The sequence below is a fragment of the Chroicocephalus ridibundus genome, chromosome 23, assembly GCF_963924245.1.
Source record: "Chroicocephalus ridibundus chromosome 23, bChrRid1.1, whole genome shotgun sequence".
Classification (NCBI taxonomy): Eukaryota; Metazoa; Chordata; class Aves; order Charadriiformes; family Laridae; genus Chroicocephalus; species Chroicocephalus ridibundus.
In genome coordinates, this window is record NC_086306.1 from 2,136,321 (window position 1) to 2,163,519 (window position 27,199).

Genomic DNA, 27,199 nt, shown 5'->3' on the forward strand with positions numbered 1-27,199 from the left:
GCAGGCCCGAGCCCCCCCGCCCCCCGCCGTGCAGCCTCACCCACAGCCCCTCGCCCGCCCCCGACCCCCGCGCTGACGTCACTACCGTGGCGTCACCGTGACGTCGCCTCCCCCCCCCCCATCCCCGCCGCCACCACCACTACCGCGTCCCTCCGTCCCCTTCCCTTTCCCCGCGCCGTTTCCCCGCCATCCTCCCCGCCCCTCTGATGTCACTTCCTGTCCCGCGCGCGCGCGGGGCTCCCCCCCACCCTTCCCCTTTTTTTTTTTTTTACCTGCGCTGCGGCGCGCGCCCCCCGCTCCTGCCCGGGACCGCCGCGAGGGCCTCCGCCGCGGCGCCACGCCCCCTCGCTTCTATTGGTCGGCCGGTGTCACGTGGGGCGCCGCGGGGAGTGCTGGGAGGTGTAGTCCGCGGAGGAGCCTCCGCGGACTACACCTCCCAGCACACCCCGCGGCGCATTTGCAGCATGAATTGACCTATTTCGGCCTTTTTCCACCCAAAATTCCCCAAAAAGCCGCTTCCCTCCCGCCGGGGGAGGGCGAGGGCCCACAGCATGAGAAAAGAGAGCACACAACAGGCTTCTCTTTTGGGTATTTTTTTCCTTTTTTTTTTTTGGCATTTTTTTTTTGGCATTTCCCCCCCCCCCCTTTTTTTTTTGCAATTTTCCCCATTTTTTTGCATTTTTTCCCCTTTTTTTTTGGAAGGTCGGTCAAGAGGTAGGACAGAAAAAAGGGGGGTTTTGGCCTGGACGAAACGCAGACCCGGGGATATCGGGGGCAGTTTTACACAATTCATTAAAAGCACGAGAGGGTGAAATTTATATTCCAAGCCATGCAAAAAAAATTTAAAAAAAAAATTAGAAAAATGAAAATTTGAGGCATCGACGGACCCGGCGTCCTACCTTTAAATAAGGAAACGGACAAAGGTGGCTAACGGTTGTGCAAAATTCTTAATTTGCTAAAATATTTTACAGAATCGATACACGTAAATGTAGAAATCGGTAAAAAAAATGAAAAAAAAAAACAAAAAACGAAAAAAAAAAAATTACCCCAAAACCCGGCCGGCGCGGAGGAATTTATCACAATTTTTTTAAAGTACCAGGATTTTACACCCTCCCGGGGTGGAACGTCCTCGCTCCCGTAAGGCAAAACCCACCCTGAAGAAAACAAAGCTTGAGATATTTTTAAAAAAAAAAAATAAAAATGATGGAAATTCAGACTTTATCCTCAAAAAAAAACAACCAAAAACCAAACCAAGCCCCGGGGGTTTATCCCAGAGGCTGTCGGTGCGAAGGCTGAAGGCGGCTCCAGGATTCACAACGCTTCGGGCTTTCTTATTTCTTCATTATTTTTTTTTTTTTTCCTTTTTTTTTGGTTTCGTTTTTATACAAGGGTTTATAATACAGAGAGGAGAAGGGCGCGCGGCTTCCCTGGGCGAGAAAAAGTCGGGGGGGGGTGGGGTGGGTGGGGGGGGTGGGAGGTTGGGGGGGGGAGGAATAAAACGGCAAATAAAAAAAAAAAAAAAAAAAGAAATTCAAAGGTCGACGTTGTGCAATTCGCTGCCCCCGCTTTCCCGGCGGCAGTTGAGTCCCTGCAAATTCCCCGTGTTTCCCGAAAAAAAAAAAACAAAAAACTAAAATAAAATTTAAAAAAAAAATAGACCAAAACCCCACCAACAGTAACAAAACCCGGATCGTGGGAAACACGTTAAAAAAAGGAGACGGGGCTGTGGGGGGGGGGGGGAGTGGGGGGGCTGGGAAGGGGGGGGGGAAAACAACCGAAAAAAAGAAGGCAGAAGTTGGCAGACATCCAGCATTTCCTGTGATTTTTTTTTTTTTTGGATTTTTGTTGGTTTTTTGTTTTTGTTTTTTTTTGTTTTTTTTTTTGTTTTTTTGTTTTTTGTTTTAAAACCAAACGGGGGGAATGTGACAATTTCATGATTTAAAAAAAAAATGCTTTTTTGTTGTTTGTCGTCCTCGTCGTTTGCGTGTGTGGGGTTTGGTGTTTTTTTTTTTTGTTTTTTGTTTTTTTTTTCTTTTTAAAATAAATACGTGAGGCTTGATCCCATCAATCCCGGCTCGGCGACGTTGCTCCCCGCGTCCTCTCTTCTTCCACCTCCTCCTCCTCCTCCTCCTCCTCCTCCTCAGGGCGCCTCGAAGCCGGCCACGCGGTACCCGCTCTGCCCCGCCAACACGCTGCCATTCTGCCCCTGGGGGGGCTGCACCCCGTAGCTCGCCCCCAGCCACGCCGCCGAGGACTGCGTCTGGCTGTGGGTGGGGGGAAGAAATAAAGCACTTCATTAGGCAAACGGAGCGGTAACGAGGGAGAATTAACGAAGAACCCCAATCCCTGCGGTGATCTTGTCCTGGTTTGGGGCGACACCGCGCTCATTTCTTGTCTAATATTGGGAAAACCCCCCCTTTTCCAGGGCTCAAACTGGTGCCACTGTTCCCTTTCCAGCCAGCTCTGGAGGGGGGGGTTCAAGGTCTGGGTGTTTTCCAGCCCCCCACCAGACGCAGGGACGGAACGAGGAGGAGCAAGAGCCGGGCGCCGGCCCCCCGGGATTATTTCATCCCAGGAACGGCCCCTTCCAGGGGAAACGAGGGAGTTTGAGGAGTTTTCTCTCTGGGATGAGAACTCCTGGCCCCGGTGCCGGAGCCCTGAGCCCTTCCCTTCCTCCCGCGGGGGCTGTTCCCTCCCGGGGGGGGCGGGAAACAGGCTGGGAATGATCCCGGGGTATTTTATATCGGCGTGGGGATCAATATTGGCTCTTTAGCGTCATTAATGTTCATTATCTAGTCTCATTCCCTTAAATCTGCTTCTATTTTAACCCTGGGGTTTCCTTGTTTTCCCCAATTCCCCTTCCCGGGTGGGGAGGGGTCACGGGGTGAGAGAATAATCGCCTAAACCCCAATAAATTGTGGGTTCCTCAAAGCGTAACAAGGAGTCACTCCACCGAGCTCAATTTCTTAGGGCAGAAGGGTGGAATACGCTCAGAACCAACCGAGCTGATCCCAGCTCTAAAAAGCTCCGTTATCCCTCCAAATCCTTAAAACCCCGCAGCCCGACGCTCCTCTCCCTCAGCCTTTGCCAACAGCCTCGGACACAACACTGCGCTTCAATTCGCAAGAGATGCCATCAGCAGCTTATAAACCCAACAAGGTATTTTCTTTAAAAAGCTCATTTCAGTGATTTCACCGAATCCCAGAGTGGCCGGGGTGGGAAGGGACCTCTGGAGATCACCCCGTCCCACCCCCGGCCAGAGCAGGGTCACCCAGAGCAGGTGGCACAGGGACGCCTCCAGGCGGGGTTGGGATGTCTCCAGAGACGGAGACTCCCCCACCTCTCTGGGCAGCCTGTGCCAGGGCTCTGCCACCCTCACAGCACAGAAGTTCCTCCTCGTCTTGAGATGGAACTTCCCACGGTCAAGTTTGTGCCCGTTACCCCTTGTCCTGTCCCCGGGCACCACTGAGAAGAGCCTGGCCCCGTCCTCCTGACACCCCCCTTGAAGTATTTATCAGCGTTGATAAGATCCCCCCTCAGTCTTCCCTTCTCCAGACTGAAAAGCCCCAAATCCCTCAGCCTTTCCCCATCAGAGAGATGTTCCAGTCCCCTCATCCTCTTGGTGGCCCTTTGCTGTCCCCTCTCCAGCCGTTCCCTGTCCTTCTGGAACCGGGGAGCCCAGAACTGGACCCAGGGCTCCAGATGGGGCCTCCCCAGGGCAGGGCAGAGCAGAGGGGGAGGATGACCTCCCTCCACCTGCTGGCCACGCTCTTCTGGATGCCCCCCAGGATGCCACTGGCCTTCTTGGCCACCAGGGCCCATCGCTGGCTCGTGGTCATCCCGCTGTCCCCCAGGACTCCCAGGTCTCTCTCCACAGAGCTGCTCTCCAGCAGGTCACCCCCAACCTGTGCTGGTGCGGGGGGTTATTCCTCCCCAGGGGCAGCACCCTGCACTCGCCCTTGTTGGATTCCATAAGGTTTCTCCCCGCCCAACTCTCCACCTGTCCAGGTCCCTCTGGATGGCGGCACAGCCCTCTGGGGTGTCAGCCACCCCCCCCAGCTCTGTGTCACCTCTAAACCTGCTGAGGGGACGCTCCATCTCTCCATCTAGGTCGCTGATGACATATTAAACACACATTGAATGCATTAACGCCGCAGCTCCTCGGAAAAAGGTGACGAGAAGAGGCTCAGAGCAAGGAGCGCTTTGCCTCCGCCGTCATCCCACCCTGACGCCCCCGGACGAAGGGATGAGACAATTCCAGCGGGACCAAAAAACATCCAGGAAAGACCCCGTCCTGCCGGGCACCTCCATAAAAGCCCGAAAACCTACTGAATCCGAACCAGCAGCTTTTACGTTGGGGTTGTCGCCTCCCCCCCAGGGTAGGGGGGCGGGAAAAGTCCAAATACTCACTTAAATCCCTGCTGATTCCACGCTTGGCCGTACATGCCGTAGGCGGGGACCTGCCAGCCGTTGGGCACATACTGGCCGATCTGGGCGTTGCCGTACCACTGGCCCCACTGCCCGTACGCCGGCGGGTACCCGATCTGGTTCTGCAACGGCCAAAACACCCCGAGTTAAGCCCCAAAATGGCCAGAGAAAGCAGCAATTTTTGTCAACTTGCGAAAACACCCGTCTCTGAGGGGGGCGGATGAGGCTGCTGGGTAAATCCACCCTGAAACGGCCACGCGGATGGGAATTTCTCCGGAATTTTACACTCCCAAGGGATTTAAAATCTTTGCTCGTCCTTCAGAGAAACACTCTCTGGTGAAATAAAGCCCTAACGCGGGTGACGGGTGCCACGCCGAGCCTCCCACCGCGTTTTACAGCCGCTCGGTGCGTTTCCGGTCGAGATTAATTAGCAGCGTCGTTAGCAGAGGAGAAGTTCTGACCTGCTGGACGGGGCTGACCATGTCCGGCGTCTCCTTGCCCCAGTAGCACTTCACCACGTGTCCTTCGATAGTCGTTCCGTTGACGGAAACGATGGCGTGCGCCGCGCTCTCGTGAGAATTAAACCTGTCGGAACAGAAGCCGTGGCCACGTCAACGACTCGCTCGGCAAGTAGCAGCCAGAATTAACCCCCAGCGAGCCCCCCACTAGCCCAGCACAGGTTTGGGGGCTCTTAGGACCACGGAGACGTTCTCCTCTTGCCCCCACAGCAGGGATCGCTTGGCTACCGACACTCATTCCTGTCGTGGCATCCTAATTCTCCCTAAACACATTGGGAAATTCCGCAGCGAGGAATCGATTTGCGATTAGTTTTTATTATCTGGAGGCTGTCAACAAAGAGATGAGGCTTCTGGAAAAGCCTCGAAAACTGTGAAATCGCACCAGCGGAAGAGACGGTGATCTCTTCCGGCGAAGGGCACCGCACCGGTTCAGACCGGGAGAATGGTTTTTCCAAATCCTTGTGCCACAAGCCGGAACTCGCTCCTCACATGGGGCTGCTGTAACGCATCGCCTCCGCTTCCGCGCACACAGCTGCGCCGCCAACTTGTCCTGGCGTGGGCGACACCGCGCTCATTTCTCGTCCAATATTGGGAAAAAAACCCTTTTCCGGGACTCAAACTGGTGCCACTGTTCCCTTTCTAGCCAGCTCTGGAGGGGGGGGTTCAAGGTCTGGGTGTTTTCCAGCCCCCCACCAGGCGCGGGGACGGGACGAGGAGGAGCGAGAGCCAGGCGCCGGCCCCCCGGGATTATTTCATCCCAGGAACGGCCCCTTCCAGGGAAACGAGGGAGTTTGAGGAGTTTTCTCTCTGGGATGAGAACTCCTGGCCCCGGTGCCGGAGCCCTGAGCCCTTCCCTTCCTCCTGCAGGGGCTGTTCCCTGCGGGGGGGAACGGGCTGGGAATGATCCCGGTGTATTTTATATCGGTGCGGGGATCAACGTTGGCTCTTTAGCGTTACTAATGTTCATTATTTAGTCTTATCCTACTAAATCTGTTTCTATTTTAACCCTGGGGTTTCCTTGTTTTCCCCAATTCCCCTTCCCGGGTGGGGAGGGGTCACGGGGTGAGAGAATAATCGCCTAAACCCCAATAAATTGCGGGTTCCGCAAACCCTAAGAGCATCCAAGCCCGGAATTCTCATTAAATTCCTCCAGACGCAAACCGCACGACAGCCTACCGTACAAAGGAGTAGCCTTTATCCGGGAAGACTCGAATTTCCATGATCTGCCCGAAGGGAGAAAAGGTCTGGCGCATGAGCTGTTCTGCAGCGGGGGAAAGAAAAAAACCAATGAGGCGACGGCGGCGTTACTGCGAGACCTTCAAGGCGAGGGGATTCGGAAGCCCCGATACCTGTGAGGCCGGAGGTAACGCCGCCGCAGTAGACGGTGCAGTTGCTGGGGCTGCTTTGATTGACCACATCGTCGTAAGAGAGTTGTTTGGCGTTTGCTTAAAGAGATTTTTACAGAGCTGTTCAGTGGACGGGGACAGACGGTACGGAGAAATTCTAATCCTGGTCGGCACGAGGTGTCGAGCACAAACTGCAGACAGTAGGTCTGATACACCTAGTTTGAAATGCTCTCTTTGACACGGTCCCGCTGGGTTATCACGAGCAAAAGATTTCAAAGCCAGGGAGCAAAGGGAAAAAGCCAGAGCGGTCCTGGCTGCCTGGAGAGAAAGCAACTTCCCACCTGAGCGTGGGAATCCCCCCCGTGGCGATAATACAGTCGCCGCAGCTACGGCAGCTGCTCAATTCAGGAGGTTTCGAACTGTCCGAGAGAGTCTTTGCCTTCAGCGCCCGCTTCTCCCTCCTCCCACAACCTCCAAGGCTTGCAGCTCGCCCTGTTCTCTTCCCTCCTTACCGGGAGGTTTGCAGAGACGCCAATAACTGAGAACCTACATTCATACGTGCTCTTTGGAGCCGGAGGTTTTCTCGTCGCCCAGTTCGTTCGGATTTGCCTTCCGCCGAGCCACTGCCCGCCCATCTGCTGAATGGCATTCTCCGCGTCCTGTCCACGAGAGAGGGAGGGGGAAAAAATAACCCCCGCCGTCGGCATCTCGTCCTTCGGCGGCAGAGCCAAGCGAAGGACATCGCCGCGCAGCCGCCCCGCCTGACATTGGCACCGTGCCACGAGAGATCCTGCTTCAAAAGAAGCGGGTTTAGGGCAACGAAGGACACCGTTAGGCCTCACTGAGCCCATCTAAGACCCTCTCGATATACACCAGATGTATCGTCACTCTGTCACGCACATCGCTCATCGGATGTCACTTCACAGAGTGGCGGGGGTGGGAAGGCACCTCTGGAGATCATCTCCTCCAAGCCCCGGCCAGGGCAGGGTCACCCAGAGCAGGTGGCACAGGGACGCCTCCAGGCGGGGTTGGGATGTCTCCAGAGACGGAGACTCCCCCACCTCTCTGGGCAGCCTGTGCCAGGGCTCTGCCACCCTCACAGCAAAGAAGTTCCTCCTCGTCTTGAGAGGGAACTTCCCACGGTCAAGCTTGTGCCCGTTACCCCTTGTCCTGTCCCCGGGCACCACTGAGAAGAGCCTGGCCCCGTCCTCCTGACACCCCCCTTGAAGTATTGATCAGCATTGATAAGATCCCCCCTCCGTCGGCTTTTTTCCAGACTAAAAAGACCCAAATCCCTCAGCCTTTCCCCATCAGAGAGATGTTCCAGTCCCCTCATCCTCTTGGTGGCCCTTTGCTGTCCCCTCTCCAGCAGTTCCCTGTCCTTCTGGAACCGGGGAGCCCAGAACTGGACCCAGGGCTCCAGATGGGGCCTCCCCAGGGCAGGGCAGAGCAGAGGGGGAGGATGACCTCCCTCCACCTGCTGGCCACGCTCTTCTGGATGCCCCCCACGATGCCATTGGCCTTCTTGGCCACCAGGGCTCGTGGCCATCCCGTTGTCCCCCAGGACTCCCAGGTCTCTCTCCACAGAGCTGCTCTCCAGCAGGTCACCCCCAACCTGTGCTGGTGCGGGGGGTTATTCCTCCCCAGGGGCAGCACCCTGCACTCGCCCTTGTTGAATTCCATAAGGTTTCTCTCCGCCCAACTCTCCACCTGTCCAGGTCTCTCTGGATGGCGGCACAGCCCTCTGGGGTGTCAGCCACCCCCCCAGCTCTGTGTCACCTCTAAACTTGCCGAGGGGACGCTCTGTCCCCTCACCCAGGTCGTTGATGACCACGCTGAACACGACCGCACGCAGCACTGACCCCTGGGCTACCTGCCACGTCCTTTACGAACGCTAAAGCACCAGCAGAGCATTTCACCAAGCAGAGAGAAAAAGCGCAGCCGGCAGCCGGACGGAGACGGGGACCGACACCGCAACGCTCTTTCCCCGCTGAAAACCATCCTCCGCCCTTCAGGGCCGCTGGAGAGCGTGCCGCAGCTTACCCATTTATTGAAGAAGGAAACGAAGCCGTATCCTTTCGATTTGCCCGTCGCCATGTCCTTAACCACCCGCGCGTCTCTAAAAAGCAGAAAGGAGAGGCAGTTTAGCGCCTTGGAAAGCCGCCCTTCCCAAAATGACAACTCGAGTCACACGTACAGCTCATTTGCACGTTTCGCCTTTACTAAGGTCAACTGTTTTTACGGCACCAGCAAGACAAGTCAAAGCAAAAGGCTTCTTTTCGAAGCAGAACTTTACTACTGCTTTGCCAGGTAGTAGCAAAATTAAACTTAAATGGGGTAAACATGCAAATCAATAGCTGCTCTAACAAATAACGACAGTTGGCTCCCGCTTCAAAATGCTTTTTACAGACTGTTAAGACACAAAGCATGGTCAAAGCAGCTATTCAAAAGAAGGACTTAAGGCACTGACTAACATTAGCTGAACGGCTCTCTTTAACCATGCAATTTTTTTTTTTTTTACGCTCGCTCTTTGCCAACACATTCTACCTACGTCATTCAAAATATTAAATAGAGAAAAAAAGAAAAAAATGAAAAAAAAAAAAAAGATAGGAATTAAAAGGCATACGTCGCCTGTTAACCGAATTCTTTAATTTTCCCGGGTCAATTCGTTACCCCCTTTTTGGACTGTGGGCAGCTGTAAATTTTGAGAGATTGACATTTTCAGAAATTATTGAAGAAAAGAAAACACCGCAACATTCATGTCTTAAAACTACATATTACACATCATTCACAACGGCATTTGTACGACAGCAATCATTACAGGACCGATTGGAAACTCCGAGAGATATCAAAAAAAAAAAAAAAAGAAAAAAAGGCGAAAAAAAAAAAGAAAAAGAAATGATAAAAGTAAATAAGAAAACTACAACGTTTGTCCACTGTGAACTGTAGCTTGTAGTTAGCCATGGCAATTCTGTCCATTCTTCAGAGACACTCTGCAAAATAACCAGAGCCCTATTATTTGAGATTGAGAGTTAAAAAAAGAGAACCCAGCTAACAAGAGCTAAAACCCCCGCTCGTGGAACGCCGGCCTACGGCGTTTCTCAGGCAATTTGCGCACCAAGTTAGCCGAGGATCGAGACGCTCTCGCGTCCGGGCCACCCTCTCCTCCCCTCCTTCGCCCCAACACGAACAGGCAGTAAAAGAACAGAAACGACGACAGAAAACCAGTCGAGAGAGTCATGCGATGGGACTTAACGGCTGCGTAATATAAAGAGGGTTCAGGGAAAACTAGCGTGCAACGTTTAGCGTGCCGAGACTGGCGAAAAAAAGTCACGGCCAAGAGAAGGTTCGTTACGCCCGGGGTTTGTTGGGGTTTTTTTTAAGCCTTACGTTAAGGATCCTAAGCCTAATTCCGACATCCGTTAGCCCAGAGTGCTGACACCACCACCGAAGGCAAGACCTCTCCCAAAGCTCCAGCAGAAATGGGATTGCTTTTCCCTTTTCGAGCCCCCCACCGCCCCCCGCCCCCTTCCCCCTCTTTTCTTTCTTGGGTTCAATCCGAATTTGGGCCGTACGTTACAAATTGCCTGAGAAGAGCCACTTTGGGAAGCTTTAGATGGGTTCGCTCTGAAGAGTCTAGAGAGGGAGAGGGGGGAGAACTCATCTCTACTTACCCTCAACTGAAAACTTTGAAAATAAAGACTTGAGAACAAGTGAAAACATGCGTACAGCAAGCATCGAAGGAAACCACAACGACAAGTGTGCTTTGACAGCGATTGGAAAAAACAACCACCCAGATGGAAAGAATTACCCCAAATCTCTTATGCGCTAATCATGCAGTAGAGTTCAACCTCGGTGCCATTAAAAAAAAAAAAAAAAGCTCAGTTTAGCAGTAACAAATGTGAAACTAAAAAAAAAAAATTAAAAAAAAAAACCAAAAAAAAGGGGAAATATTCCATTAGCACCACATTTCCAGAAATCAGTCACTGACGAAGAACAGGTACAGTAAAGTAACTTTGTTTGACCCCTTAAGAGGCAGCAGCAGGATTTTTTCAGCTTCAATTTAAACAAGCAGCAAATCGAGGTCCCTTCGGCTTTATTTAACCCCTCGGTTTTGTCCCAAAAGAGTCATCCCGGGGCCAATTCTGAATCTGACAATACTTTGGCGGGAGGAAAAGGACTGAGTTTGGGTTTGGCCGGTCACTTTGAGCCGTTTTCCATCCGTGGGCTCTGGCAGCCGAGCGCCCCGAAAACCAGAGCTTCCCCGGCACCACCACCACCACCACCACCACCACCACCAGCACCACCAACAGGCAGCGACAGCTCTGCATCCGAAAAGCTCTGCGAGAAAAAGACGGGAGGACGGGCACGGACCGACGTGTGGGTTTTATACTCCCCCCCGCCTCCCCGGCTGACTTGGTTTTTTGCTTCAGGCTCAGGAGGGGGGTGTTTTGTTTGGGTTTTTTTTGGGGGGGGTGGTTTGTTAAAGGTTGAACTGTCACCTCGCGCTGACTCAGCTGGGGGAAAACCTCTTCCACAGCTCCCTGGCCGTCCCACCAACGCCACCGTCTACTACGGCCTCCCTTTCCCCCTCATTCCAGCAGCTGGGATCTACTCTAGCGTCCCTCGTCCCTTCCCTCCAGACCACATTTGGCCGGGGGACGAACGGACTCTCCTTTAGGAGCCCGACCCCCCGCGTTTCCTGGATGACAATTTGCAGTCGAGCGTTAACAGCTGTTCTGAAGCGAGTCACGTTCCGATCCCGGATTTGGGTGTTTTGGTTTTTTTAAACCTTATCGTTAAGAGGGAAATCAAGCTGGCATTGAGAGAGTAACACACTGGACTCTTGAGGGGGAAAAAAAAAACAAAACAACAAAAAACAAACTTACTTCAATTAAATGCTTCACTACACAACACTCCAAAGCACTCTACGTTCTCTTACATCACCATCAAGAAACTTCAATGTCCAGTACAGACAACACTACAAGGAAAATTAATGGTTTACATTCGGAGGATGGAATGAACGAACCGCTCCTTACTCTGCTCCGCCCTGAATCCACGGCCCTGCCGGCACCGTTCCCCGCCTGCCACGCGCTCGGCCGCGACGCCGGCGCAGCTCCTTGACCCGAGCCGCCCCGCGGATTCGGCCGAGCCCTTCGGGTCAGGGGCCAAAGGCTTCGAGGCCTGCGGGTGCCGCCAAGAGTCCGGAGCTAAAAAAAAAAACCACCTAAAAAGGCTCATTTTTGGGGGGAAATGGGAATTTAAAAAAAAAAACAACCAAAAACCCATTGGCTACAGGTGGCCGGCACACCACGGCTCACCAAAAAAATCTAAAGGCTGACAAGACGGGAACGTGCAAACGGAACTCGGTCACAAACTGCCCAGCGTGACGGTGAGCTGAGCGCTGCGGGGGGTGACGGGGCGGGGGGGGACGGGGAGAAGCGAAACGCAAAACCCCCGGCTTTTTAGGAGTCAATTTTTACCAGCGTCGCTTTGCCAAAGGAGGCAAGGAGGATAAAACCAAAGCAAGTCGGATGCGATTTTTCTAGGAAAGCGGAACAAAACTACTAGAAAGGAATGGGGTTTCGCGTCCCCGCGCTCGACGCCCGACCGTTCGGGCTCGAGCCGCTGCGTGATCAGATGAACGTATCTTCCTGCACTGCCACGACTCATTTTTTACTTACTGAAACATAAGGCTGCCTCCATTGAGGAGAGAGAACTTTTGAGTTTACTTGCCCTAGGAAATTACTTACGATATTCTTCCAAACGGCGCAAAAGCTGCTTTTATATCTTCCGTTGTAATTTCCGGGCTGAGGTCTCCGACAAAGACATGGAAATGGTCTTTTGGGAGGGAAAACAAAAAAAAAAAAAAAAGAGACAAAAAAGGATCTTACCATTGGAAGATGGTGACAGGCGCGCACGCACGGCGTAGCAATCTCACAGAGCACCGATTTCCAGCTAGTATTAAATACTACGTGACAGCCGGAGTTTACTACGGAACAGAATCTACTGCTGCGCGTAGCAGATCCTTCGCTTGGCAGCGCGACGGAGTCAGTGATTTTAAGGATACTACAGCGACACACGCCGTTTACGCTTGGTACTTTACAAACTGCTTTTAAGACCGGTCGGCATTTTACCGTACGAAGTCTTAAAGCATTTACTTCACGTGCCAAGACTACGGGAACGTCTGCTCTCTCCGGACGCTAGCGCTACGCTCGGGCACGGCAGGAGACGACGAGCTATTCAAGATCTCCTCGGCTCAAACGTCTCGCCGTTGCGAGAAAGGCAGGGTAACGCTCGTCGTAGAGCGGGCCGTGTTTTGAAGCTAACTGCAGTGTCACCGTAAGGGCGTGAAGAACAAATCAAAAAAAAACCAAAACCCCTCGAAATAAAGAACCTGCACGGCAACAGTTTGCTGTTAAAGAATTTTGAGGTCCCAAAAGCCAAGAGTTTTGGTTGCCCGGCCAATACGCCGCGCGAATCCAGGCGAATTCAACGTGTGTGAATCCGCGTGCAAGTCAACTGTGACTGAAGGCACCGGAACGGAAAGAGCGATCCCTTCGGTTGACAGCAGAGCCACAAAAAACCACGCAGCAAAGACAAAACGCGAGTCCTGCCTCTAAGGAGTTTCCCACCAAATGAAACGAGACGTCCCACGCCATCCTAGCGATGGCCAGGCTCATTTGTACTACGGCAGGCAGGAAACTCTCGACTCCACTCGGACGCTGAGGCCGTTCGGCCCCACTCGCCCGCGGGAATTCGAAGCTCGCCCAGCACAGCAGCGATCCGTGGGCTCGCCGGGAGCGACGGAACCCGATTTGGGATAAAGTCGGGATCCTGCCAAGGAGCGCAGGCTGCAGCCGCCCAGGGAGCCGACTCTTTGGCCTCGGCAGCAGGGGACAAGGGGGCTGGGGGCTTCATTTTTACAATTGCGCTCGTGACAAACGGCACCAGAACTGAAGAGTGGACGCTAGCTCGCTCTTTGGTGCCAGGGGGAAACGAAAGGGAAGTCTTCGCGGAAAAAAAATAAGTTCATCAAATTCACAAAAATAACTTCACGAAACCCCCATACGGAGCTTCAGGCGGTTAGCGAATACGCTCGAGAGATTTCATTTTATGTTGGAGAAGATACAATTACCTTGCGCACGCTGTGTGTTGACAGCGATACTACCTGATGACAGAGGTTACATTTGTTCTTAAGTTTATTAACACAAACACATGAAATAATATCTTAGGACTACGATCAAGACGTTACCGCATACGACCGTACGATGCTTACTGCTGACGTTTAAAAACGAGTTGTACAAATTGAACCCCGTACTCAAAGCGTAAGCGACACTTACTGCTGGTGTCTTTCTTCTGGCTGCTGGGGGTCGTCGCCCAGTTCACTTTGACCTCCTGCAAAGGCGAGTCGCTCACGTTAGAACAAGCAAATCCCACCTCGGATCCCTCCAGCGCTTATTTCTGACCCTACAGGGGCACCGGTCTGGGGTGAAAGCTCAAGTTTAAGACACGCGCCTCGGGAGAGGGTTCGCTCTTCCAAACTGTGTTCCACTGGTTAAGAGCAAAGACGGGAAGCAGATAAAATCCCAGAGTGGCCGGGGTGGGAAGGGACCTCTGGAGATCACCCCGTCCCACCCCCGGCCAGAGCAGGGTCACCCAGAGCAGGTGGCACAGGGACGCCTCCAGGCGGGGTTGGGATGTCTCCAGAGACGGAGACTCCCCCACCTCTCTGGGCAGCCTGTGCCAGGGCTCTGCCACCCTCACAGCAAACAAGTTCCTCCTCGTCTTGAGATGGAACTTCCCACGGTCAAGTTTGTGCCCATTACCCCTTGTCCTGTCCCCGGGCACCACTGAGAAGAGCCTGGCCCCGTCCTCCTGACACCCCCCCTTGAAGTATTGATCAGCATTGATAAGATCCCCCCTCAGTCAGCTTTTTTCCAGACTGAAGAGCCCCAAATCCCTCAGCCTTTCCCCATCAGAGAGATGTTCCAGTCCCCTCGTCCTCTTGGTGGCCCTTTGCTGTCCCCTCTCCAGCCGTTCCCTGTCCTTCTGGAACCGGGGAGCCCAGAACTGGACACAACTGGTTCCAGACTGGTCTGGGAGTTTGGGTCGACTGGACAGGTTTTTCTGCAGGGTTGGGGAGAGAGGGACGTTGTCCCGATAGGGTCGGCAGAGGTAAATCACTCATTATTGCCGACGTCTCCGAACCCTCCCAGTTCTACATCCCCACCTCCCGCCCTCGGCATCCTTCCTACAACAGCTTTTCTTCTCAGCCGTGTGACGCTGAGGCCTCTGTCCAAAGGCAGTGCCTAATATTTGCAGCGGATCCGCTCGGTCTCAAGCGCTATTTCACCCGCGTGACCTGAGCGAGCCTGATTTTCAACTCCAACTCACCCTGGAGACACGACAGCTTACCTTACCCATTATCTTCCGGCCGTTCATAGCAGCCAGCGCTGCAGCCGCGTGCCGGTGCTCGTAGAACTCCACAAAACAGTACGGATCGTTTCCAGCTGTCTGAGAAAAGAAACAAACAGGATTGCTGAGACAAACCTCTCCGAACTGTACCCTCGCTTTTCTGCTCGGCTCTATTTGTTACACCTAAACGTCTCAAAACGTGCAGGCTTTTTTACTCTACGCTGTAACTACACACTAACGCAGCTCCAGGAGGCTTCAGTTCTTCTTTAAAAAGGTAAAAATACAACAAAGAAGAACTTTTCAAATCTCATCTACAGCACACACGTGTATCGAGCTGTTCGCTCCCTCTGACAAATCCACCCATCCTTAAATTTAACGCTGGATACAAGGCAGAAATGATGCCCCTCGTCCACGACCGCGATCTCCAGCCCTGCTGCACCCCTACGACGCGGTTGTGCCGTATTCCCAGCGGGAATTCCGCAACACCCGAGTACGGCCCAAACGGGAAACAGGAAAATCCCTCGGCGAAAGGCTCTTACATCCATTATCATTTTGCAGTTTTTGCATGGTCCGATCTGGCTGAACAGCTGGAGGATCAGAGCTTCCGTCACGTCTCTTGACAGGTTCCCCACGTACCTGCGGCATCAAACACGCTGTCAGAAGCCATCCTGACGCTCCCGCCTGCTCGTCGGTAACCGAGCAAGCACGGCCCAAAGTTGTTCCCCCAACACCCAACCCACCATTTCCCCAGCCGCCCGAGTAGCTCAACCCGGCCTTCAGCACGTGCATTACACAATATTTAGTCAGTTCCTTTTAAAAAAGAAAAACAGCCCCGGGCGAACGTGCTCCTGTCCTCCTCCACGCGAAAGGATGAGGCTCCTCAGGTGCAAACAGAACCCAGGCCCCTGCTCCCGTTTGGGGTTTTGGCATTCTCAGCCACGAAGCCCGTCCTTCACCCGCCGGTGTGGGGTGGTTTTGTTGTTGTTATTAAGCCCAAGTCACGGGATTTTTAAAAAAAGCGCAGAGAGAAACCTCAGCTCCAAAGGCGGGGCAGCGCCTTCCCGCAACGGAATGTTACGTGGCAAACCGCGGCCGCATCGCGCCGCCGAAACCACCTCAATCAATCAGCAAATCCGCCCCGTCGGGGGGCAAGAGCGGCAAAGGTGGCGTAAGAAAACAACACGGCAGCGAAACCAGGGACTCCTCGCGTCCCTTCTGTTGACACAAGGCTGCGAACGGCCCTCCCGACGAGACGGACACGCTCCAATATTTGCTTTAGCAGAGGAGAGAATGGGGGAAACAAACACGCAGCCTCTGTTTTTCGGTCAGAAATGACCCGGCGAGCTCTGTATTAATAGTTTGGACAACTATTTTAGGTAGGACTCAGAATTGTGCTCCTTTTTTAAAATCCACACACGCTTCGCCAGAATCACATCGTCACCGGCATCCTCTCGCTCGACAAAAAAACTCCCGACGAGGTGTCCTTAAACAGAGAAGGGTTTAGTGCACTTCCATTAAAACAATTAATTTTTTGGCTCGATAACAGCAGGCCATTCCACCCCGCATCAAGTTCAACCGAGAGTTCGAACTGGCAACGCTTCTTTTTCTCCCTCTTTTTTTTTTTTTTAAGTATTATCGTTATTTGGATAATGAATAAGCCAAGGCACTAAAGCGAGGAGACTCTCACCTTCCAGGTCTAAGTTTATTCACGGTTTATTTGTAACTGATACACGGGGTGCCCAGACCCCGACCTTTGAACTCCCCCTGGATTTTCCACCCCCCCGCTAATCAGATGGCAATCTCCCCAAGCATTCCCTACCTTAACGCTGGATTTCGCTGGGAAAAGCGGGCAAGCGATCTCTGACAGCCCCATGAACCTCTGCCCGGCCAGATGTTTTACAACGCGTCCTCGAAGGATCAATCGCACACACATATATACAGGGAGAGCATGTGCAATCGCATACACGACGTTGAGCTACTCGCTTCCGCGCAAAGGCAAACCCGAATCTCGGCTGCACGGACACGGCCAGGGCAGCCCTTAGCGTCCGCGCAAGCAGTTAACGACGTGCGGAACGAGAGCGTTCTGCGAAACGGCTAAAAACGGGAAGAGGGGGAGCACCGTAAAGCACATCGCTCGCTCCGAAAAACAGCTTAACAGCGTCCAAATTCAGCAGCGGGCAATTTGTCAGCGTAACCTCGTTGCCCGTCGCCGCCTACATCTGCAGCCAGCGAGGCCGGAGAGGTTTGGCCAATCCGCCAGTTGACAAACTACAACCAAGTCCTGCGATACTCCCAAGCCTGCCGAGACGGATGGGAAAAACACAGCACCGTAAACCCCCCTGCCAAGCACCAATCCCCGCGTTTCTTCTCCCCGCTGTACTCTCTCCCTGCCAGGCTGGAGCTGTTTGACCACCCCAACCTCTCCACGGAGCCCTGTCTCCACGGAGCCGGCACGGGGGCCGGGGCCGGCACTCCCGGACCTTGTCCTGCACCACTTACACAAGAAACAACCAGTGCCGAGGTGACCCGGCCAGGCAGGGACAGCAAAAGCGGCAGGAGGAGGCAGTCCTGTCGTCTCCTGCACCCTTCCCTCTCTTTCCTGCTAATTGGATTCTCATTAACGAGTCGGTCAGTGCTTCTTTGCAGATGAAGGACTACACTACCGAAGGCAAACGACGCCGACACCTCTGTTTATTCGCTGCACGTTGCTCAGCACGCGGCTTCTTGAAAAGTAACACCGAACTATCGAGCATCGGCACTTCTGCAAGGTTTTAGACACACAAAGTTAAATCCAAAGTCCACGTATTCCGCAAGCATCGGCATACGCATAAGAAAAATAGAAACAAGAGATCTTTGTAAAGTGCAAAAAACACTGTCTGCCTTGTAACCGCTCTTCAGATTTATAATCTCTGCCCTTGAAGAGCGGCTTTCAAGGAAGGCAACTGGCCACGGGAAACTGAGCTGCCTGTCCAGGAAATCATTTACGTCAGGAACGCAGCTCCCAACGCGCCTCCAAAGGCTCCAACGACCCCCACTTCTAAAAAACAGCTCGGGCGGAAACTGCAAAACCGAGAAGTCGCTCCCAACATCACCTGGAATCTGTGGAAAGAAAACCAACTGAAACGTGAACTAAAGAACGAGGCACGTGGGGTGGAGGCCGCTTTGGTGGCCCCTGACGCCGTGGCAAGACAGCGCAGCCGAGGGGAGGGAGCACCGTCAGCCCCATCCAGAGGGGGTATCCGCAGAAGGGGATTTCTACAGAAATCACAGAATCATAGGGTGGGAAGGGACCTCTGGAGATCACCCCGTCCCACCCCCGGCCAGAGCAGGGTCACCCAGAGCAGGTGGCACAGGGACGCCTCCAGGCGGGGTTGGGATGTCTCCAGAGACGGAGACTCCCCCACCTCTCTGGGCAGCCTGTGCCAGGGCTCTGCCACCCTCACAGCAAAGAAGTTCCTCCTCGTCTTGAGATGGAACTTCCCGTGGTCCAGTTTGTATCCATTACCCCTTGTCCTGTCCCTGGGCACCACTGAGAAGAGCCTGGCCCCGTCCTCCTGACACCCCCCCTTGGAGTATTGATCAGCGTTGATAAGATCCCCCCTCAGTCGGCTTTTTTCCAGACTAAAAGGCCCCAAATCCCTCAGCCTTTCCCCATCAGAGACCCAAATATCCTCACGCCACCCGATATTTAACACACACTTCAGACCCCAGCCAGAAAGAGCTGACTCCGAGCTGCTTTTTTCTTCCCTCAAGCCGCTCGTTCTAAACTCCCGCCTGTGAAATTCAGCGCGTCCCAATCCTCCCTCTGACTTTTGAGAAAGGCGCTCGGGAGCGATCCGGAGAAATACGGTTGCTCAAGGCTCGGAAAAACCCGGCCGCGTTCGTGCAACGAGCCGCACGTGCTCGAGGCCAGGTAATTCGTGCCCTGGAGCACACGCACCACCACCACCACCACCCCCCGTCTGCTGCCCAGACCACTAGCCTCCAGACAACAATTTCACTGGGACGGGGGCAAAAACATTTTTTTTTTTTTCTAAACAAACAACGCAGGAATACGCCAAGAGGGCTGACCCGTGTTTGCAGACGCCAAGAATAGTTCCAAAAATGCACGTCCGAGAAAAGACAAGGGGATCGTATGCACAGGGAGGCAGAGTGTTTACCACTAAAGAAAGCCTGGCCCGGAGGAGCTGGCGAAAGTCACGTAAAAAGTCTTGTTTTCCTGCACTCGGGCAACTCATTTCTCAGCCCTGGGGGTAGGCGCAGCCACCGTCCCAGGGCAAAACCTTCCCCCCTCGCCTTGGAAAGTTTCCCCCTCGTATCTTCCCGCGCCGAAAACGAGCGATGAAAGCTTACGCAGAGGAGAAAAAAGAGAGACGGGAGCCTGCCGTTATCCCTCATCTAAACCAGGGGAAAAAGCCCACTCCTGGAGAGAAGGACGCGAACAGGACGGGCGCGGGAGGCTCTTCCAAACACGAGCCGGCCGCAGGAGCGACGGCCGAAAAGTCCGAAAGCCTCTTGACAGCGGCGGGTGTCAGCGGCCCAACACCGCCAGGAAGGCGGCTTGTAATTAAAAGCACCCCACTGATGATTTTCACAAGGCCAGGAGCTGCCCTACAGCTACGATGAGTTCCCGGGGTTGGGGCGGGGGGGAAAAGACCAGGCTCGCAGCGTGCTTTAAACACTTGGACAAGCGCCGATTTCAGGGGCAACCCCCCCCGTTTATTTCCATCAAGTTGTTGAACGTGGCAGCGGGGATCCGGCTGTTTGCCCAGGGCAGCCCCCCCCCCCCCCGGGGGCTAATATAACCCAGAAACGGCAAAATTCAGCCAAAAACGTACATGGAGAAAGTACCGAGTGGGGGTGTACATCTCCCCAGCCCCTCCAAATGTGAGGCGGAGAGGGATAAAGGCCGGGGGTGAGGGGAGGAAGCCGGCGAACAGCTCTGGGAAGCGAGGGACGGGACACGAATGGCGGGGCAGGGGCGGAGGGGCCGGGGCCGGCCCCGGTCGGGGGCTCTACCGGGGCCGGCCCGCCCTGAGGGGAGCCGGGTGCCCGGCGGCGGCGGGGAGCCGTCCCCCCTGGGCACTGAAGGCGGCTGAGGGGCCGTTGCCCGTCGCGGAGGGCCCGATCGCGCCGCCCGGGCCTGAGGGGCCGATGCGTGAGGGGAGCCCGGGCCGCCCCTCCCCGCGGAGCCGGGAACAATAGGCGGTGTCGCCCCCTCCCCACTCACAGGGTCTTGGGCATTTCATCCTCCATGGTTGCCGCCGCCGCCCACCGACCCAGCCCCGGCTGCTTCAGGCCGAACCAGCCGGCCCCCGCCGACCCCGTCAGCGCCCGGGCAGCCCGAGCGGCGCCGGCCCCGCCGAGCCCCAGCGGCGGACAATGAGCCCGGCGTTCCTCGCAAGATGGCGGCCGGCGGGCGAAGGGGCCCGGCCGCCCGGCAGGGGGCGGTAACGCGCATGCGCCGCGGGGAAGCGGGAAGGGGGGGTGGGGGAGGGGGGGAGGGCTGCGCATGCGCCTCGCCACGGCCCGGGAACCGCCGAGGCTTCGTCCGGTGAGTCCCGGGAGCGGGGCGGGAAAAGAAGAGAAATAAGGATGAAAAAATAATAATAAAAAAATTAAAATAATAATAAAAAAAACTAAAAATAAAAATAACAAAAAATCAAAACCAGAAATGATAGAAATAAAAATATAGAAAATAAAAAATAAAAAGTAAGAACTATAGAAATAAAATATAGAAATTAAAAAAATAAAAAGTAAGAACTATAGAAATAAAATATAGAAATTAAAAAAATAAAAAGTAAGAACTATAGAAATAAAATATAGAAATAAAAAATAAAAAATGATGTAAATAAAAATAAAAATATAAATATATTGAAATAAAAAATAAAAATAAATAAAAAAAATAAAAATAAAAAATAAAAACAAGAAATAAAAATAAAAACAAAAACAAAAAGTAAAAATAAAAAATAAAAACAAGAAATAAAAATAAAAACAAGAAATAAAAATAAAAACAAAAACAAAAAGTAAAAATAAAAATAAAAACAAAAACAAACAAAAAAAGAATGAAAAAGGGTTCAAAAACCGAGGTGCGCCGCCCGGGAATCGAACCCGGGTCGCAAGAATGGGAATCTTGCATGATACCACTACACCAGCGGCGCTGTTGGTTTTGGTTTTGCCGCCCGCCGCTATGGCCCTGCCCCGGTCCGGCTCCCTCCGGCCTCTGTATCGACGGGAAGCAGCCGCCGGCACGGCCCCGCCCGCCCCGCCGCTGCCGCCGCCGCCATGCCGGCCCTCCGCCTCCTCCTGCTCCTCGCCGCGCTCTGCCCCGCCGTCCCGGGCCGCCGGGCGCGCCGCGATGGCCCCGCCAGGATCGGTATGGCGTGGGGTGGGGGCCTGTGAAGAAGTGGGGTGGGGTTGTGAATGGAGGGGGGTCTGTCTGTGTGAATGGGAGAGTGTCGGGGGGGGGGCTGCGTGGGTGTGTGTGTGTGTGTATGGTGTCTGGGGGGGGCCGTGGGTGGGTGGGTGTCTGTGTGAATGGGAGGGGGGCTGTGTCAATGGGAGGGGGGCTATGAGGGAGGGGGGCGGTCTGTGTGAATGGGAGGGGGTGAGGGGGGGTCTGTGTGAATGGGACGGGGGCTGTGTCAATGGGAGGGGGGCGGTCTTTGTGAATGGGAGGGATTGTGAGGGGGGGGTCTGTGTGAATGGGAGGGGGTGAGGGGGGTGTCTGGGGGGGGCTGTGACGGGGGGTGTCTGCGTGAATGAGAGGGTGTTTGGGGGGGACTGGGGAGGGGGCTGTATGAATGGGAGGGGGGCTGTGTGGGGGGCCTGTGGGAACGGGAGAGTGTCTGGGGGGGCCCGTATGAATGGGGGGGCCTGTATGAATGGGAGGGGGGGCTGTCTGTGTGAATGGGAAGGGGTGGGGGGGTGTCTGGGGGAGGGGGGACTGTGTGAATGGGAGGGGGTGTGGGGGGGTGTCTGTGAAGGGGGGGAGCTAGGGGGGTGTCTGGGGGGGCAGGATGTGTGGGTGGGGGGGCTGGGTGAATGGGAAGGTGTCTGGGGGGGGCTGTGTGTGGGGTGGCTGGGGGGGGGGGGTTCTGTGAGGGGAGGGGGTGTCTGTGAAGGCGGGGGGGGGGTCTCTGATGGAGGGTTACCGTTCCCCAGCCGTGGTGGGGGGCGGGCTGGGGGGGGCGGCGGCCGCCTATTTCCTGCGGCAGAAGTTCGGGAGGAGCGTGCGGCTGGAGGTGGTGGAGAAGGCGGCGGTGGGGGGGCGGCTGGCCACGCTGGAGGTGGAGGGGGCCGGCTACGAGGCGGGGGGGTCCGTCCTCCACCGGAACTGGGTGAGTGGGGAACCACCACCCCCCCGCCCCCAAAATCACACACGCAACCCCTGCCATCCCCCCACCCCCTACAAAAAAAAAAAAAAAAAAAAATCACACACACACACACACCCCCGGCATCCCCCCCCATCCCCAAAATCACACACACAACCCCCGCCATCCCGCCCCCCCCCCCCCCCCGTACAAAAAAATCACACGCAAACTCCTCTCCGACCCCCAAAGGAATCCCTACCCCCAAAATCACACACCCCCCCTCCCAAAATCATACAACTCTCCCCCCCCTCCCCCCCCCCCGGGATGCTCTGGCTCCAGCTCTCTGGCTCGGGGGGGGGGGGATGATGGACATCCCCAGCAAGAACCCCAAGCTGTCCCCCTTCCTCCCCCGATATTCCCCCCCCATATTCTCCCCCAATATCCTCCCCCCATCAAAAACAAGCCTTGATTGCCCCCCTTCGGCCCCCCCATATCCCCCCCAGCACCCCCCCCCACATCCTTCCCCGACATCCCCCCCAATATCGCTCCCCCTCCAATATCCTCCCCCATCGAGAACAAGCCATTTTGCCCCATTTTCGCCCCCCTTCCTCCCCCCATATCCCCCCAACACCCCCCCACATCCTTCCCTGACATCCCCCACCAATACCGCCCCCCCCAATATCCTCCCGCATATCCTCCCCCGATATCCTCCCCCCATCAAGAGCAAGCCTTGATTGCTCCCCTTTTGCCCCCCTTCCTCCCCCCACATCCTCCCCCAACATCTCCCCCCCAATATTGCCCCCCTCCAATATCCTTCCCCAATATCCCCTTCCCCAATATCCCCCCCCCCCAATATCCCCCCCATCCTTCCCCAATATCCCCCCTATACCCTTCCCCAGTCCCCCCCCTGCAGTACCCCAACCCCCTGGGGAAAAGGAGACCCCCGTCCCGATGGAAACGGGACCCCCCCCCCGCACACCCCCCCACCCCCCCCCCGCCCCCCCCCGCCATGGGAGCTGCGTTAATCCCATCATAAGGGTCCAGAAGTCGCCGTCAATAACGCCCTGGCTCCCGCCCAAGAGCTCATGTCCTGCGGTTCCCACCTTTAATTGCTCGCCCTTATCAACGCCCTTATCGAACTCCAGCTATAATATAGTTTAGCTCCACAAAAGCTCTACTTTTCCTTAAATTACCTTTTTTTTTTCTTTTTCTTTTTCGCCCCCCACCCCCCTCTCCCTGGTCCCTGGAGGCCTGGCGGCGGCCCCGGCACAGGGCGGCCTGGCGGGCATCTATAACGGGGAAGAGCTGGTGTTCGAAGAGAGCGGCTGGTACCTCCTCAACCTCCTCAAGCTCCTCTGGCGCTACGGCCTCAACCCCCTGCGCATGGCCATGTGGGTGGAAGACGTCCTGGAGAAGTTCATGCGGTACGTACGGCGGGAGGGGGGGGAGGGAAAAAGAAGAGAAAAAAAAAAAGAAAAAAAAAAATCGGTGAAATCATCTCCTTGAGAAAGGAGTCCCTGGTTGTGTCCGTCTCCCCTGCCTACCCCCAATTTTTTTCCGAAGGGAAAAGACTGAGATAAGTGCCGTCATCTTCAGACGGGTACCGCCGTCGCAGCGGTGGAAGCGCGCGTTAGATGTGGGACGTCATCGAATTGTTTAGGGTGGGAAAGAGCTTTCAGATGAGGAGGGGGGCCTACGGGAAAGCTGGGGAGGGACTCTGGAGCAGGGAGGGGAGCCATGGGACGAGGGGGAACGGTTTTAAACCAAAAGAGGGGAGATTGAGATGAGATCTCGGGAAGGAATCGTTTGCTGTGAGGGGGGTGAGCCCCTGGCCCAGGTTGCCCAGAGAAGCTGTGGCTGCCCCATCCCTGGAGGGGTTCAAGGTCAGGTTGGCCGGGGCTTGGAGCAACCTGGGCTGGTGGGAGGTGTCCCTGCCCAGGGCAGGGGGTGCCACTGGGTGGACTTTAAGGTTCCTTCCAACCCAAACCATTCCATGATCATCGAGCCCAACCATCAACCCAACACCGCTCAAACCCCCACCACCCCACGTCCCTCAGCACCGCGTCTGCCCGGCTTTTAAGTCCCTCCAGGGATGGCGACTCCACCACTGCCCTGGGCAGCCTCTTCCAATGCTTGACAACCCTTTCCGCAAAGAAATTTTCCCCAATATCCATCCTAAACGTCTCCTCGTGCAACTGGAGGCCGTTTCCTCTTGTCCCATCGCCTGTTCCTTGGGAGAAGAGACCGACCCCCCCTGGCTACCCCCTCCTTTCAGGGAGCTGTGGAGAGCGAGAAGGTCTCCCCTCAGCCTCCTCTTCTCCAGGCTGAACACCCCCAGCTCCCTCAGCCGCTCCTCACCGGACTCATGCTCCAGAGCCCTCACCAGCTCCGTTGCCCTTCTCTGGACACGCTCCAGCCCCTCGAGGTCCTTCTTGGAGTGAGGGGCCCCAAAATGAACACACTGTTCGAGGTGGGGCCTCACCGGTGCCGCGTACGGGGGGACGGTCAATGCCCCAGGCCTGCTGGCCACACCGTCCCTGATACAGGCCATCGGTTTGGCAGCGGTGCTAAAGGGAATTTGGTTCGTAACCCTGCACAAAGTGCTTTCATTAGGAAAGAACGCTAAATGAATAACGAAGGTCCAGATTTCCTCAGTCAAGTACCACTCGGTCCCCGCTGCTCCCAGACAGGGCTCCGGGGAGCCGCGCGCGCTGCGAGACCCTCCGTGCCTTCCGAGGGCGACAGAGATAATTAACGGCAGGCGAACGCTAATTTCTCGTCTCCGTGTTAAAGGATCTATCGCTACCAGACGCACGACTACGCCTTCAGCAGTAACGAGCGCCTGCTTCACGCCCTGGGAGGGACCGACTTCACCCGCATGCTCAACCAAACCATCGACGAGGCCATGCAGAGAGCCGGCTTCTCCCAGAAATTCATCAACGAGGTGGTTTGTCCGGCCATGAGAGTCAATTACGGGCAAGGGGTCAACATCAACAGCTTCGTAGGTGAGCGTTTTCTCCATGAACCTCCCCATTCCCCCCCCCAAATTCTCCGCTTTCCCTGAAAACGCTCCCCTGCGGAACGACGCCGGATGAGCCGCTCTGATAACGGCGGTTTCCTCGTAGGCGCTGTTTCCCTGGCAGGGGTGGAATCGGGTCTTTGGTCGGTAAAAGGGGGGAACAAACTCGTCTGCACCGGCCTTCTCTACGCCGCCAAAGCCGACGTCATCCCTGGCACGGTTTTGTCAATCGAGCCCAAAACCAGACCCGGCCCCGCCGGTGAGTTGGGGGTTTCGCTTTCCCTCGGGTGGGGAGGGCAAAGGGCGCGTTCCGGCGTCCTGCTCGTCCAACGGCGGGCTCCGTCACCGCTCGGCAGAGATCCCGCCGTCGTTTGAGATGAAAACGGGGCCGCGCTCAAAGCCCCCAGTCGCAGCCCTCCCGCCGATAAGCTGCGACCAGTTTCTAAAGCTACTTCAGCTGGCGGCAATTCGCCAAAACAGCTATTTTCGAAGCTTGGCGTTTCTCCGCGGGACAAAGGAGGGGGATAACCGAGCTCTCCTCCCGCTCTTCTCCCCCCAGGGGACCCGGTGAAGCTCTACCACGTCACCTACAACACCACGTCGGGGCTGACGGGGGAGACCTACGACATCGTCCTCATCGCGGCTCCGCTGGGCCGCCAAATGGCCAACATCGCCTTCAAAAACTTCCACCCTCCCATCCCGGACTTCCCCAATCCCTACCACCAGACCGTCGCCACCTTCGTCCACGGCCGATTAAACGCCTCTTTCTTCGGTTACCGGGACCCGTCCGCTTTTCACCTGGGCGCTATTTTCACCACGGAGAACCCCAAACTCTTCATCAACAGCCTGGGGGTGGTGTCTCCGGTGGAAGGCGGCGGCGCCGACGGCACGTCGCCCTCGCCGTCGGCCGTCTGGAAGGTGTTTTCGAAGGAGGTGCTGACCAAAGAGCAGCTGGATTTGCTTTTCTCCTCCTACGACTCCGTCAAAGCGAAGAAGTGGTTGGCGTACCCCCGCTACAGCCCCCCGGAGAAATGTCCTCCCGTCGTCCTCCACGACAACCTCTACTACCTGAACGGGCTGGAGCGAGCCGCCAGCGCCATGGAGATGAGCGCCATCGCCGCCAAGAACGCCGCCCTGCTCGCCTACCACCGCTGGCACGGCAACGCCGACAGCATCGACCAGGAGGATTTGCACGAGAAGCTGAAAACCGAGCTCTGAGCTCGGCGGAGAGCGCCGTAATTAAAGCTAACGAACGAGGAACCGTTTCGCCCCCCACAAGGGGACACCCAGCCGAGGAAGCTTTCCCAAGCGAGCTGGGCCTTCCTCGAGCAAACTCTTCCGTCAAATTCCTCCACCTGTCCCTAATCGGAGATTAAAAAAGATATTTTAAATGCCGTATTGACGCCCTCCGGGGTCGGGACTCTGCCAAACTCAGGATCCGCGTCACTGTGATTAACCCCTGCGCATCGCCTTCCCTCACTGGGCGCGTCTCAGGCAAGGGGGGGGAAAAAAAAAAGAAAAAAATCAATTTATTGATTGTAAATCTCTGCCTTAGCCCTTTTCCATAGGATTTATCGAGTAGTTATTCCTCAGGGTGGGATCGGTGCCGTGGAAATCGGGGCTGCCGCCTTAATTTGCTTCCAGAATGAGTACTGGAGTTTACGGTTTGGGTGGAACTGGGAGCACTGGAGTTGCCAAAACGGGTGGTAAATAAGCAAAACCACTGCTAGAAACACTAATAATTTAAACGCCCTGACCCCACAGCGGGGCAGCCCCTAGTTTTGGGTAGGGAAAAATCCCTTTTCAGGAAAATACTGCGTCCCTTGACTGTATCTAATGCCGCTGCAATACCTCAACCCTGTCCGAAGATAAAAATTAAGGTTTAATAATAATAAAATTAACACAGTGGTTGGAAAATAAGCTGGTGGACGATGGTTGTTATTTGCAGCCGGGGCCCAACCCTCCCGCTGGGCTTGTGTCCAGCCGTGGCCTCGCTGCGCCACAACAGCAAGAAAAGCTAAAAAAAAAAAAACAAACCAAAAAACCCAAAAAAAGGTGTTATTGTACTTAGAATCTGCGTTATCCTCGCAGAAAATCCAAAGAGCTCCGGATTTGTGCTCCCCGGCGGCTGACCGAGGCTTGGCACTGCCGCAGGCA

The 27,199-nt window shown here is 55.2% G+C and overlaps 2 protein-coding genes and 1 non-coding gene across 9 annotated transcripts; 1 reads left to right on the forward strand and 2 right to left on the reverse strand.

Moving 5' to 3' along the window:
* Positions 1-791: 791 nt before the first annotated feature.
* Positions 792-20,139, reverse strand: LOC134526584 (cytotoxic granule associated RNA binding protein TIA1). Of its 7 annotated transcripts, none has more exons than XM_063358603.1 (12): positions 19,941-20,139; positions 15,250-15,346; positions 14,711-14,805; positions 13,636-13,690; positions 12,046-12,133; positions 8,336-8,411; positions 6,843-6,951; positions 6,296-6,391; positions 6,123-6,207; positions 4,890-5,013; positions 4,411-4,550; positions 796-2,264 (listed from the first exon to the last, which is right to left on the reverse strand). In XM_063358603.1, the coding sequence occupies exons 2-12, from the start codon at positions 15,275-15,277 to the stop codon at positions 2,141-2,143; spliced, it is 1,020 nt and encodes a 339-aa protein (XP_063214673.1). In that variant the 5' UTR covers positions 15,278-15,346; positions 19,941-20,139; the 3' UTR covers positions 796-2,140. The 7 variants fall into 7 exon arrangements, 5 of the variants coding, with proteins under 5 accessions (XP_063214676.1, XP_063214675.1, XP_063214673.1 ...); XM_063358604.1 differs by lacking the exon at positions 19,941-20,139 and adding an exon at positions 15,451-15,473 and having other exon boundaries at positions 1,000-2,264; positions 14,711-14,809; XM_063358607.1 differs by having other exon boundaries at positions 1,001-2,264; positions 14,711-14,809.
* Positions 20,140-20,800: 661 nt separating this feature from the next.
* On the reverse strand, positions 20,801-20,871 carry TRNAG-CCC (transfer RNA glycine (anticodon CCC)). Its single transcript has one exon. It is a non-coding gene; the product is annotated as a tRNA-Gly (tRNA).
* Positions 20,872-20,976: 105 nt separating this feature from the next.
* On the forward strand, positions 20,977-26,962 carry PCYOX1 (prenylcysteine oxidase 1). The gene is made up of 6 exons (XM_063358700.1): positions 20,977-21,086; positions 21,875-22,040; positions 23,250-23,447; positions 24,817-25,028; positions 25,149-25,301; positions 25,602-26,962. The coding sequence occupies exons 1-6, from the start codon at positions 20,996-20,998 to the stop codon at positions 26,258-26,260; spliced, it is 1,479 nt and encodes a 492-aa protein (XP_063214770.1). The 5' UTR covers positions 20,977-20,995; the 3' UTR covers positions 26,261-26,962.
* Positions 26,963-27,199: the final 237 nt, after the last annotated feature.